Source organism: Podarcis bocagei (genome assembly GCF_964188305.1).
Source record: "Podarcis bocagei genome assembly, chromosome: 17".
NCBI classification, from domain to species: domain Eukaryota; kingdom Metazoa; phylum Chordata; class Lepidosauria; order Squamata; family Lacertidae; genus Podarcis; species Podarcis bocagei.
Window position 1 is genome coordinate 33,450,714 of NC_138143.1, and position 14,316 is coordinate 33,465,029.

General features: G+C 47.5%; 1 protein-coding gene across 1 annotated transcript; it reads left to right on the forward strand.

Moving 5' to 3' along the window:
• Nucleotides 1-3,029: 3,029 nt before the first annotated feature.
• GSTK1 (glutathione S-transferase kappa 1) lies at nt 3,030-13,729 on the forward strand. Its single transcript, XM_081176968.1, has 8 exons — nt 3,030-3,252; nt 5,737-5,818; nt 7,466-7,594; nt 7,913-8,013; nt 9,341-9,376; nt 10,791-10,907; nt 12,567-12,660; nt 13,264-13,729. The coding sequence occupies exons 1-8, from the start codon at nt 3,070-3,072 to the stop codon at nt 13,305-13,307; spliced, it is 786 nt and encodes a 261-aa protein (XP_081033094.1). The 5' UTR covers nt 3,030-3,069; the 3' UTR covers nt 13,308-13,729.
• Nucleotides 13,730-14,316: the final 587 nt, after the last annotated feature.

Genomic DNA, 14,316 nt, shown 5'->3' on the forward strand with positions numbered 1-14,316 from the left:
GAGCTGTTGTCATATTCACTAATGTGCAAAGTACAAACGGCATAAAATCATCTCCTTCATATTTATCTAGCAAGCAGGAGGTTTGCATATATTACTTTTCATACGGCAATATTTGTGAAAATCGAAGCAGTATCTAATTCTCAGCTGTTTGTGTGAAAGAAGACTTGGTTTCCTTGCGCTGCTGCTGGAATGTAGACTTTTCTAGCTAATAGGACAGTAAGTTACAAGTCAGCCCCTTTTAGGGGGTGTAGTTGTCGCACTTTTAGCAATACAATTGGCCTGTTTGCTTGTGTAATAAATAGATTTCAGTACACAACTTCAAAAGATGAACTGACAGGGTGGCATAGGAAAGTATGTTAAAACACCAATAATTTCATCAGTGTCAGCCTTGGAAACTTAAGTTTGTATGTAGAAGTATTTCATACTACGTTATGTGTGGCCATTTCTAATACCTTTGGAAATGTGCGAGTGACACCCAGTAATTTATCACACTGATACGTTAAATAAAAAGCAGACTTCATTTATTCAAAGTGTTTTGTTATGCTTCCTGTAAAGCAGGCACCCCCAAACTCGGCCCTGCAGATGTTTGGGGACTACAACTCCCATCATCCCTAGCTAGCAGGACCTGTGGTCAGGGATGATGGGATTTGTAGACCCAAAACATCTGCAGGGCCGAGTTTGAGGAAGCCTGCTGTAAAGAGATGCTGCCTCATAAGAGTTTGCATGATGGCATTTGATGGCAATCAAAAACTGATTCTAGTAGTTGGAATCCATTGTAGGATGAAGTGCACAAAAGCCAGACAAATTATTATTATTATTTACTTATTAAATTTGTATACTGCCCTATACCCGCAGGTCTCAGGGCAGTTCACAGTATAAAATCACAACATCTGAATATAAAATCCCAGTATCAAACTACAAAATGCCTTAAAAAAATAGGAACAGCCTAATAATCCCCCCTCCCCAACACATTTTAATAATGGCCTGAGCTTGTACTGGACATTGGCTTCTGGCTCTGTATGGGTAGACATGCACTCATATATTTATTTTATTTCATAAAACCTTTACATTGCGTGATTGTTAAAAAAAGAAAAAACAACCCTCAAAGCAGTTTATAAAAACCTATCCATTGTGCAAGGATTACACTGCAACTAATGATGCTTCTGTCAAACTGCCTGCATTTTGGTCTTTAGTCGGGGTATAAATGGGTATCTTGCATTCAGAGCCAGGCATGTTCTGTTGTGAGACTAAAGGGAGATGGGAAAAGCATGTGAACCTCCCTGAGGCAAGAATGGGGTGAAAAGATAATGGGGAAAACCTTGTGTTTCTGTGCTCATCCTAGAGCATGTCAGTGAAGTAAACCCCATAGAATAGGGAGGAAGCAATGTGCACGGGTGGCGCTGTGGGTAAAACCTCAGCGCCTAGGACTTGCCGATCGCATGGTCGGCGGTTCAAATCCCCGCGGCGGGGTGTGCTCCCGTCATTCGGTCCCAGCGCCTGCCAACCTAGCAGTTCGAAAGCACCCCCGGGTGCAAGTAGATAAATAGGGACCGCTTACCAGCGGGAAGGTAAACGGCATTCCGTGTGCTGCGCTGGCTCGCCAGATGCAGCTTGTCACGCTGGCCACGTGACCCGGAAAGTGTCTGCGGACAGCGCTGGCTCCCGGCCTCTACAGTGAGATGAGCGCACAACCCTAGAGTCTGTCAAGACTGGCCCGTATGGGCAGGGGTACCTTTAATGTGCACACCCATTTTGAAGTGGAGGTGACAGGGAGTTGGTGGGCAAGCGGGAGAATAGATCTGCTGATCAGCTGGTGGAGAAGATGGATGCATGATAGCTCTGCCAAGCATGCATTGCCACCTTCATGGCTTGACTTGGTGTAGCTCATTATCAAGCCGGTGGTGGAGGGGGGACATTGCTAAATTCCATGGGATCTGTGCTACGGGATTCCATCTCGTCCCCCATTGGTTTTTCAGGGCTGAGAACCTTCTAGCTATCCAGATGTTGTCAAACTCCAAACACTTCCCAAACCCACATTCCTGACTTGACAATGCTGACTGGGATTGAAGGGAGATGGAATGCTACAATGCCTAGTGGGCCACTCGGAGCTGTATAAAACTGCTAACTGAGGTCACCTGGGAGTTTGTAGCAAAGTGTCATCGATATGCAGATGACACCCAACTCCCTTTCATCCAATTCAGGTGAGACACATTGGGTAAACTATGAAGTGGATGTGGTGGTCCACTTCTCTGAAGGGGCATGATCGCAATCTACAGAGTCGATTGTGGATCCATCTTTGCATTGGAAGTGTCTGTGACCCTCTCTGGACCAAGAGAGCAGGGAATACTGATCTATAAACTGGTTACTTTCAGATTATATACAGCACTGCCTTTGAAGAGCATTTGGAAACTGCAATTAGTCCAAAACAAAAACATTTGGGGTCTATGTAAATATTCAAGTCAATTAAATTATTACTGTTCAGCTGTTAACTCGATTTTACTCAGCAAACAAATTACAGGTATAGTATGTCCTAAAGTAGATATAAATCAAGCATCAACATTGTGGTCTTTCTTTTGTTTGTTAACAAAACCTTCAGATTTCTTTCTTTCTTTTGCAAAAGCTGATGCTCAGCTGAGAGTAGTGCAAGTGAAGATAGTAATTTCTTGTCATTTCTCGACCTATAGAAGCATTCTAGAAGCAGCTTAAAAATATTAATTTCATCCAGAATTCTCAGGGTTGCCAGGAGCAACAATATTCTTCAGTAAGTCCATCTTTGTTGTGGATTTTGTGCAAAAAGTGGCATACGAATAAAACGAACGAAGGAATTATTAGCTGGTCCATCATACATGATTCTCCTTAAGGGTGGGACCAATGTTTAAAACGGCATATTTTTAAAGAAAAAAATGTAAATGGGACTTGAGCGCGTGGTTGCCGCTGGGGGCCGGCAGCGAGCAGTCTCCCTCCCTCCGCCTCATGTGATTCGGCCCTTGAGCCAAAGGAAGGCGGAGCCCGGAGGCCTTGGACCGTCCCGAGCGAGGAGGTGCTTTTCTGCCTCAGTTTCCCCATCTCATGCTGGCCTTCCTCGCGCGATTGCCCCGTCCTCTCCTCTCCGGCTCAGCCGGCAGCCCAAGGAGGGCTATGGCGGCGGCAGCGCGGCAAGGTTTGCGCAGCAGCAGCAGCAGCAGCAGCAGCAAGAAACTGGTGGAGTGTTTCTACGACGTGCTGTCTCCGTATTCCTGGCTGGGATTCGAGGTAACAGCGGTGGAAGAAGGGGGCCTGGAGGGGGGGCCGGGACAGTCTTCCCCCTCTCCCCCCAGATTGCAGCACCCTGCTGGGACAGCCGCCCTTGCACCCCTCTCCAAGAACTCCGGCGCAACTTTCTTTTGCTCAGATGTCCACTCTCCGTGGGTCCCGTCGGTTTTCCTTCCGTACTTAGGAGGGTCACGTAAAGTAGAATTGCAAAGTCGGAAGTGTCCTGGTCGACCTGCGATCGACAGGTGGATCGCCGGTGTGCTTCCGGTCGATCGCGGTAGTTAAATAAGTGGTCGCCCGGTCGCCCCTGAGCGCTCGTGACGCGCCCCGGGCTGTTAACGCATTTACTCCCCGCGTCGGCTGCTGCGCGTGGGAAGCAGGGAGGGCTGCGAAACGCAGAGTGAGGCCAACAGGTGTTTGGGTTACAATATTGTATTCTGGAAGAACAACCCGTTAAATCTAAAACTGCACCCACTGGCAATCCGAGGCTGCAATTCCACGCAGGGCTTTCACCCGGGAGCACCCTTCCAAGTACTGCCACCTTGCACAGGAACCAGGTGCAAAGGTAGCTCAGCTGGTTACAGCCTGGTGCTGATAATGCCAAGGTTGCAGGTTCGATCCTGTATGAGGCATCTGCATATTTCCCCATTGCAGGGGGTTGGACTAGTAGGCATGTCCAACTCTCTAGAGACTGCGATCTACTGCCAATATAATAAAACTGGCAGTGATATATCCATTGTCATTGCCCAGAGTTGATGAGCTTTTTTTAGGGGAGAGTCTTACCCAAGGGTAGGCAAACTAAGGCCCAGGGACTGGATCTGGCCCAATTGCCTTCAAAATCCGGCCTGTGGACAGTCTGGGAATCAGTGTGTTTTTACATGAGTAGTCTGTGTGCTTTTATTTAAAATGCATCTCTGGTTATTTGTGGGGTATAGGAATTTGTTCATTCCCCCCCCCAAAAAAATATAGTCTGGCCCCCAACAAGGTCTGAGGGACGGTGGACCGGCCCCCTGCTGAAAAAGTTTGCTGACCCCTGGTCTTACCCAACAGTTATTGTGATAATGCTGCCATCTGACTGCTGCATAAAATTGAGTGAGCAAAGGACGGTAATTCTAAGGGCATTTTATAAATAAAATAAAGAAAATGACTCTGAAGTGGAAGCAGCTCTGGCAGCTTTTGCAAATACCCAGAGGGATCTCAGCTTCCCAAATACCCGGTACCTTTGTACAGTATAAATACCTTTGTCTGAACTTTGCCTTTGCTGCTGCTGAAAGTGTTGCAACTTTCCAACTGTTACTTATCTCTTCCATGTTCCGATTGCGGGTGTTCATTAGGAATTGAACCAAATACTTTGCCAAGCTGTTCAGAGGTCGCTTCCAACCAGTCTGCCCATAGAGCTTTCATCCTGAATGCAGAAGGGGGTCGCCTTTGCCTTAAGCATAGAAATTTTAAAGTTTGGAAATGACATTCATAGCTAGCATACCTGGCTTTAGAAACTTGTAGAGTGCCATGTGCCAATGATGCAGGAAGTTTGGGCAGGTGTTTCTCCCTCCCAACATGGTCTAGATGATTAATCACCAGAGGAATACAGGAGTTGGTTGATCCTGCCATTTATTTGACAAGCCTAGATGGCCGCCTTCTCATCCTTTCCAGCTCATGCCCCAGCCCAATTGAGATTCCTCCGTAGTTTGCACAAATAGTCAAGGCTACTGTTCAGATTAGGGACGCGGGTAGCGCCGTGGGTTAAACCACAGAGCCTAGGACTTGCTGATCAGAAGGTCGGCGGTTTGAATCCCTGCAACGGGGTGAGCTCCTGTTACTCGGTCCCTGCTCCTGCCAACCTAGCAGTTCGAAAGCACGTCAAAGTGCAAGTAGATAAATAGGTACCGCTCTGGCAGGAAGGTAAACAGTGTTTCCGTGCGCTGCTCTGGTTCGCCAGAAGCGGCTTAGTCATGCTGGCCACATGACCCGGAAGCTGTACGCCGGCTCCCTCGGCCTATAAAGCGAGATGAGCGCCGCAACCCCAGAGTCAGTCACGACTGGACCTAATGGTCAGGGGTCCCTTTACCTTTACCTTACTGTTCAGATTGCAGATTCGTGTTTAGAACTCTCGCTAACCTGTGTCTTTGCATTCCTCTTGTTTTCTGGCATTAACTTGATTTTATCTTTGGGCTTCCCCCAACCCAGCTGCCTATTCATGATACATTCTTAATCTTGCATCTGATGAAGTAGTTTATTCCCTGCAAAAGTTCATACCATGGTGAGCCTGTTTCTGAAGTACCACCTGCAACCTGTCTGTTTTACCCTCTTGCAGACTAACACAGATGCTGTTTTGAATCTGCCTTGCAAAAGTTGCCTTCTGTAACCTGCCTGCTGGCTCTTGATAGCTTTATTTCTCTGCCTCTGTCCGCCTCTCTCTGTCTCTCCTCGCATGTGAGTTTTGAGCTGCTGCTGATCATCAATCAACTTTCCTCACTGATGTAGGCTCTCTGCCGCTACCGTCCCATCTGGAACATGGAGCTGCGCTTCCGACCTGTTTTCCTTGGAGGCATAATGCACTCGACTGGTAAGTGCTGATTAACAGAACTGAGTTCAACTGAAATGTACTGTATTTTTCGCTCCATAGGGCGCACCGGACTATAAAGCGCACCTAGTTTTTAGAGGGGGAAATCAAGAAAAAAAATCCTGTCCGCTTCTCCCAGGACTTCTGGGGCTGCTGGGGGAAGTCCGTGTCCCTCCCAGCCCCAAAGAGCAAAGAAGCCAAGACAGTGAGTGGGATCCATCCCGCTCGCTGTCTTGGCCTCCTCTTTAGCCACGCGCAACCTCTCCAGCTGGGAGAGGCTGCGCGCGGCTAAAGAAGCCATAGCCATGGGCAGCCTCTCCCGGCCGGAGGGGCTGCATGTGGCTATGGCAATACCCCCACCTCCCGCAAAAGCCCACAGGAGCCGCGCACCCTTTAAGGAGCGTGCGGCTCCTGCGGGCTTTTCTATGAGGAGGGAGAAGGGACTGACTGGCAGCGTCAGTCCCTTCTCCCTCCTGGAGAAAAGCCTGCAAGAGCCGCGTGGAGCTTGTGTGCTCTTGGGGGCTTTTCCTGCCTGCCTCCCCCCCTGCATTCGCTCCATAAGACGCATACACATTTCCCCTTACGTTTTAGGAGGGAAAAAGTGTGTCTTATGGAGTGAAAAATACGGTATATAAAATATGTAGACGAGAACTACATTCCATATTGGTCTCTTTCTTGCATACCCCCCTTAGATGCAGTCTTGCCCTGGGAAAATCAAACTACCATTTCCCAAGTCATCAAGGCCTGTAAAATTAGGTTTCTTCCCCAAGCAAGTGTTGCTTTCATCTTTGTTTTGTTTTCATTGCTTGCTTTCTATATTATCAGGGGATCTGTAGCTGCGTCATGTATTACAGATCCTGCACTTAGTGGTTGTGAAGGCTAATTTTGATGAAGTTCATTTAAGGAAGACGAAACAACAACACCTTGGGCTGTTGATATAGCTATGGCTGTTTCTGGACTGGGAGAGTCTGGTTGCTGTTGCCCATGCACTGGTAACCTCCAGGCTAGATTACTGCAATGCACTGTATGTGGGACTACCCTTGAGGTCGGTCTGGAAGTTGATGCAAAATGCCATTGTTTGGCTGCTCGCAGGAGTAATGTATCCACTGTTGAAAGAAGGGCACTAGTTGCCAGTTAGGTACTGGTCTACGTTTATGGTGCTGGTTTTTGGTGTAGACAGTCTTATGCAGTGTGGACCCAGGACACCTTGGGTCACACCCCTTATATACCCAATTAAGTGACTATGGGGTTGTGGCACTCATCAGGCCGAGGCAGCCAGTCTTTGTCCACAGACAGCTTTCCAGATCATGTGGCCAGCATGACTAAACCGCTTCTGGCTCAATGGACACTGTGATGGAAACCAGAGTGCACGGAAACACCATTTACTTTCCCACTGCAGTGGGACCTATTTATCTCCTTGCACTGGTGTGCTTTCGAACTGCTAGGTTGGCAGGAGCTGGGACAGAGCAACGGGAACTCATTCCTTCATGGGGATTCGAACCGCCGACCTTCTGATGGGCAAGCCCAAGAGGCTCAGTGGTTTAGACCACAGCGCCACCCGCGTCCCATGATGATGATGACGCTGTAAGGATGAGAGGTCGTAGGATATAGTAGCCTCTGTCTCTGAAATCTCCTTATTCTCCGCAACAGGTAACAGACCCCCAGCAATGGTGCCGAAGAAAGGAGAGTACATGACAAAGGACCTCCTGCGAATGGCAAAATTCTACCAGGTGCCACTGCATCTCGTAAAGGATTTCCTAGGGAGTGTTCTTGAGAAGGGTAAGCAGAGGGAGATGTTTGGTGGGGATACATGGAGATAATGGAGAAGAACTGAGAAGCGTTGCACAATGAGTCCGTGGCAGCTCCGAGTCCGTATGAAACTGCCCCACAAAAATAGGACTCTCTCAGCAAGTGCACAATTTTTATGCAAGCTAACCTTCCTAATAAGGGTTTCTTTAATGTGGGGGTTGGCCTCTTCTTCTTTGACAATGGGCAGGGCACTTTATTTATTTTTCTTTTTTTTTGTATTTTGTAGCAATGGATTCCTCCCCTCTTAACATTTACGCTGACTCTGGTCCTTTTTGTGCCCAAATGCAGGCAGTCTGAAAGCCATGCGCTTTGTCACAGCCGTGGATATGGCAGAGCCGCAGTTTTTGGAGCCTGTGTCTAGAGAACTTTGGATGCGCCTTTGGTCCCGCGTGAGTATGGTTGTACTCGTACGTCTCTCCAGGTGGTTCTGTGCCTGTCGCGATTATTTCTTCCATTTATCAATTGCACAAATAAAGCAGGGCATCCCCGCCCCTGACACCCCCCCCCCCGTTTATCAAAATGTATGGTTCTGATTAAAATAACAGGGCCCAGAATCGCTCCGTATACTTCTATATTCTTGTGTGTTTCAGCTGTTTCTCTACCCTGTCCCCTGTAAGGAACGTCACACTACTTCTCATTGTATCAGTGTGTTTGAAAACGCAGTAAAAAAGTTAAATATAAAAAGTAATTACTTTTTATCCAGGATGCTTAGGCAAGATAGTTGAAATGCTGTGGGCCAGGTTTTGTACAGTTTTCAACCCCCCCAAAATCAGATGCAGCACTCTGTGGTGGCTCTCCATGGGGTCCTTAAGTCTCTTTTTACTGTCTCCCAAGGCAGTATTATAGCGCTTAGGAGCCACAGCCCAGGACTGATGGACTCTGTTCCTCTTTGATGGGACCAACAAAGTTGTATAGGTCTGGGTGGAATGAAAAAACAAGGGGCAAATATAACTTGCAGGGTCTCTCCAGAGAAATCATTTTATTTATTATTATTATTCATTAAACTTACTTGTCGCTTGTCACCTGAAGGTCTCCAAGTGACTTGCAGCAAAGAAAAATATACAATACATAATACCATTGGGGGGAGTGTGTGTGTGTGTGTGTGTCATATTATAGACTCATATTTCATATAACAAAAGATTTATGGAAAAACAAAAAGAACATACCAGCCGTATGAATAATAGCAAACATTATTAGCAATGCTCAAATAATAAACAGAGCAATTCTCTGACCACTAATTAGCAAACAAACAAATAAAAACCCATCCTCCAGGGATGGTCCAGCATGTCTCTTCTCCCTTCAGCAAAGCAGGAAGAGTTTTACTTGCTTGCAGTTGACACGGCTATTGCTCCTCAAAATTCCAAGCCATACGCCATTCCTGTCACCCTTCACTTCAGTGTGATCATTGTAGGTATAGCTTTGGTGAAGTGAAGTGAACTTCTGTTCCTTGGCACCCATCTCCATTAGGATCAGGGATGCATAACATGGAGTCCTCCCGTTGGCCAAGGGGTGAAGGAAGTTGGTAGTTCAGAAAGTGCCACAGGTTCTACACTCCTGATTGAAGTGATTGACATGGCACCCTTGTCCGTGTGTGTGTCCCTCTTGGACCTTTGTTCCTTGTAGCAGAAGGAAGTTAATTATTTTTGATATCTTGCACAGTCAGTCTCTTGTCTATGAAAGATTTGTAAATGGTTGTCTTACTCCTTGTCTCTTCAGGATGAAGACATAAACCAGCCAGAGAGCATCTTGGCAGTAAGTTTCTTTCTCTTTCGGTTCTGCAGCGCTGCCTGTACTCCTGTTTGTGACACGCCCTGGTCTAGATGAGCGCTTTTCATCCTGGCATCTCCTGATGCTGTTAGACTGCAGCCTCCTATCATCCATTGTCCATTTGGTCAATAGTCAGGGATGATGGAAGTTGCAGTCCAACAGCATTTGGGGACCTGAGGTTGATGAATTGGTCTAGGTGCTGTAGACTGGCCTGTGGAGATCTGCTGGGTGATCATTCTTCTGTTGCGACAGAAGTTTATACTCAGACTTCATAATTGTGGACCTGCAGGAAGAGCTTTTCAGGTAACCTTGCAGTGCACAAGGATTAGCTTTGTAGTTCTAGCTAGTCAGACAGAAAATATGCAGAAGAGGATTTGCGTGATTTTATTTTCCACCTGGGACGCGGGTGGCGCTGTGGGTTAAACCACAGAGCCTAGGACTTGCTGATCAGAAGGTCGGCAGTTCACATCCCCATGACGGGGTGAGCTCCCGTTGCTCAGTCCCTGCTCCTGCCCACCTAGCAGTTTGAAAGCACGTCAAAGTGCAAGTAGATAAATAGGTACTGCTCCGGCGGGAAGATAAATGGTGTTTCCATGTGCTGCTCTGGTTTGCCAGAAGCGGCTTAGTCATGCTGGCCACATGACCTGGAAGCTGTACACCGGCTCCCTCGGCCAATAAAGCGAGATGAGCGCCACAACCCCAGAGTCGGTCACGACTGGACCTAATGGTCAGGGGTCCCTTTACCTATTTTCCTCCTAGCATGGCTTTCTTGGTGTTGTCCCCCTTTTTTAAGGGGGGGGACTGACTTCAATGAAAGCAATTCAGTGTAGCTTTAGACTGCTTTCTGCACTCCCTGGTGAAAATTCTCTGCGCCCACATATTCAGAACATCCTGCTACGTGACCTGCACCCTATTTCTCTTGCAGTGTTTTTTGTTCTTTAGTACGTATAGGAAGGATCTGTGGTTAAGTGGTAGGCTGTGTGCTTTGTGTACTGAAAGCCCCATGGTGAGTCTCTGGCAGCCTCAGCCAAGCAGGCCTGGCAAAGATCTCTGCCCAGCACTCTGCAGAGCCATTTCCTGTCCAGGGAGGCAATGCTCAGCTGTGTGGGCCATATGGTCAGAATTTAGCCTAGCTTAATACTGACAATCTGGGAACAAGTCATTTCATGTGTGCACATCTAACCTGGCAAGGTTGCAAAACCAGCACTTCCCCTGCCTGCTGGTTGCACCTGCTTCCCAGCAAAGCAAATTCATTTTTTGTTTTTGCTGTGCTCTCCTTTAAAATACTCCATGCCGGTTAAATTCCTGTGTCAGTACCGAAGACCTTTTAAAGCGTTATCCAATTAACGTTGGCTGTAGCGACTGCGGCCCCTGCTTTTCTCCATCTGTCTCTTTTCAGGCTGCAGAGAGAGCAGGGTTGTCCTCGGACCAAGCTCGGAAACTCCTGGAAATGAGTTCCTCACCAGAGGTGAAGAATCGCCTGAAAGCTACAACAGATGAAGCACTAAAATATGGGGTGAGACACTGGCATCGCATCAGGCCAGGGCGGGGGAAGCTGTGATCCTGCTGATACTGCTGGACTCCCCAACTCCCCTCAGTGCCAGCCAGTAGGGTCAGTGATCAGCAATGATGGGAACTCGAGTCCAACGGATGTCTTGAGCTCTGCAGGTTCCTCTTCCTTGCAAATACTTTATCAGCAGCTGTGCATCTTCCACCCCCTGCCCCTTTTTCCTGAAGGGTTACCCTGAGGAATCAAGTGCCTGGATGTCCAAACAATAGGGAAACGGGCCATCTGCTTTGGATGCAGAAGGTCGCAGGTTCAATCATCATCGGAGTCCTTCTGAGAGAAGAAGGAGACAGTATAGATTTACAACACTGGTTTGCAGAAGGTCATAGTTCAGAGGCTGCAGAGATGAGAAGCTGAGAAATATTGGGAGGGGAGCAGCACCAGGGAAGAGACAGCTGACAAACTCAGTGTCTTTAGAAAGCATTCCAGACCCCCCTTCTCCCAGAACCTGGTGGGCATGGAAAGTAGGAGAACAGAAAGCACAGATCTGCCAACATAGGGATGACATGTAATAGGAGAGACGCAGGCAGTGGGGCTTTACTTGGAGCAATGCCATTACTGCAATGGAGAGGCACTTTTCAAAGCTGTGAATATCGAATAAAAGATTTGGTAAGAACTCCTCTTGTGTATCTAATTCTTGGCTGCCCACCATGGAAGGGACTGGATTCCCTGAAGCCAGGTAGGGCAGGTCAGAAATCTTGGAGAGCTGCTGGCAGTCAGTGAAGACAGTACAGTGGTACCTCGGGTTACATATGCTTCAGGTTACAGACTCCACTAACCTAGAAATAGTGCTTCAGGTTAAGAACTTTGCTTCAGGATGAGAACAGAAATTGTGCTCCGGCGGCGCGGCAGCAGCAGGAGGTCCCATTAGCTAAAGTGGTGCTTCAGGTTAAGAACAGTTTCAGGGACGCGGGTGGCGCTGTGGGTAAAACCTCAGCGCCTAGGACTTGCCGATCGCATGGTCAGCGGTTCGAATCCCCGCGGCGGGGTGCGCTCCCGTCGTTCGGTCCCAGCGCCTGCCAACCTAGCAGTTCGAAAGCACCCCCGGGTGCAAGTAGATAAATAGGGACCGCTTACCAGCGGGAAGGTAAATGGCGTTCCATGTGCTGTGCTGGCTCGCCAGAGCAGCAATGTCATACTGGCCATGTGACCCGGAAGTGTCTGCGGACGGCGCCGGCTCCCGGCCTATAGAGTGAGATGAGCGCACAACCCTAGAGTCTGGCAAGACGGGCAGGGGTACCTTTACCTTTACCTATGGACCTCTAGAACGAATTAAGTACTTAACCCGAGGTACCACTGTACTCAGCAAGTACTCAGCGAGATGTACCAATATACTGATTCAGTATAAAATTCCTGGATCTGTGTGTCCTGGTGAGCCATCAGGCTTTTAAGCTACTTTCAGACAACCTAACAGAACGGAAGTGACCACATTCACTTCCCAGTGTTCCATCTTTCTTAAGAACCTAAGTGTAAGTTAAATCTGCAGCCACCAAACACAGAAGGCAACTTGAACCCGTTTGAGCTTCGCAGGTTCATGTACATTGCATCAAAGTGTGTAGATGAAGCAGTGCCCCCTTTGCGACTCTTGTGTCGTATGTCTTCCTTCAGGCATTTGGGCTGCCATGTTTTGTCGCTCACGTTAATGAAGAGCCTCACCTTCTCTTCGGTTCGGATCGTTTAGAGTTGCTGGGACACCTCTTGGGTGAGTGTTTTTAATGCTGTTGCCTATCATTTAATGGTCTTTCATGTTCCAGTTTGGACTAACATGCCAAAAGGAAAGTCCTGGCCACTTGCAGGTACTTAAAAAACCTCAACAACTTTAAATACCTCAGGCTGTATACTGAATATTCCAGCCCATGCCGTTCACTCTGTCTAGAGATTCTCAGGTTATTCAGGAGCCCCCCGACACAAATGTGGTATCTTTTGCATGACTGAATGCTCCTTCATTTAATCTTTTTGTGGCTGACAGAAGAGTTCTTGCCTAGCCTAGTTTTCACTGTGCTGGGAATTATTGATGGAGGAGTATTCAGTTTTGTAAGCATCTGCCTTCAGGTTGAATTTGCATAGCTTAGGCATCACTCTGCTGGCCCTATGAAGAGTTAGATCCCTCCCCTTCTCCCTTTCTGAGGCAGTTGTAGTGACACAAACTGCCTTAATCTAGTAACCCATCAGATGAAGTAGGGAATTAATGTCATTTCCCCACTGCTGCTATTGAATTGGTGTGTTGGCTTAACTTGTTGCTTCTTTAAGAGCCCCTTCTGCATTCTGAATCTAATTTGCTCTCTGATTTCGACTTGTTTTGCAGGAGAGAAATGGCTGGGACCAGTTCCCACATCTTCTAAGCTTTAGCTCTGAGAGTTACAGAGGAACAATGGGATTTCTAAGCCACAAAGGTTTGGGAGCATCTGTTTCTACAAGGTGAACACAGGAGGGCTGATGGGCAGAAGGCAACCCCATAAGCACGATTTTTGATACTAGAGAAGGCAACACAGCGATGATATCAACATGCAATGCACCTCAATCACACTGGTTTATGTCTAACACACATTTGACCCGTGTGAGTTGCTGGCATACCGGAGATGTAGATACGCATTAACAAAGAAGCTTCACTTTTAGTTGCTTGTTTTGGTTGCTGTTTCCGGCAATATAGTTAGTTGGTTGCAGAAATTGATACAGATGGTGTGAGTCAATGAGGTGCGTATTGCTCTTCATGAGAGACTGCTCTTTGTTGGGGATATGTAATGGCATAATAAAAGGGGCCTGGAGGTGTATCTTGTCCAACTTGGTCATTAGAGGGCTTCAAAGTGCTGTGGACAACAGCACAGCTCCCCTGCGCCATTCCCAGAAGTGTTGCATAATAGCAACATTTGATTCTTTTCTGAAATTCAGATGTGTTACAAACATCGGAAACTGACACGCACTATGTCTCTGTAGTCTGGTAGTGTCTACTCTGACTGCCAACAACTCTTGGAGTATCAGAGGGTCTGTCACGACCTTCACTACCAACAAGAAATGCCAGGAGTTGAGAACCTTTTTCATACGCTACATGCGCGCACCATCAGTGAATCTTAATATCATTCAGACACAACTTGAAAAAACTGTTTGGTACAGTGGTACCTCGGGTTAAGTACTTAATTCATTCCGGAGGTCCGTTCTTAACCTGAAACTGCTCTTAACTTGAAGCACCACTTTAGCTAATGGGGCCTCCTCCTGCTGCTGCCGTGCCGCCAGAGCACAATTTCTGTTCTCATCCTGAAGCAAAGTTCTTAACCTGAAGCACTATTTCTGGGTTAGTGGAGTGTGTAACCTGAAGTGTGTGTAACCTGAAGCATATGTAACCTGAGGTACCTCTGTACTT

Coding starts and splice junctions, on each gene's coding strand:
- GSTK1 (XM_081176968.1), top strand. CDS start 3,070: ATGCTGGCCTTCCTCGCGCGATTGCCCCGTCCTCTCCTCTCCGGCTCA. Junction 7,595..7,912: donor AGGGAGTGTTCTTGAGAAGG/GTAAGCAGAGGG, acceptor GCCCAAATGCAG/GCAGTCTGAAAGCCATGCGC. Junction 10,908..12,566: donor ATGAAGCACTAAAATATGGG/GTGAGACACTGG, acceptor GTCTTCCTTCAG/GCATTTGGGCTGCCATGTTT.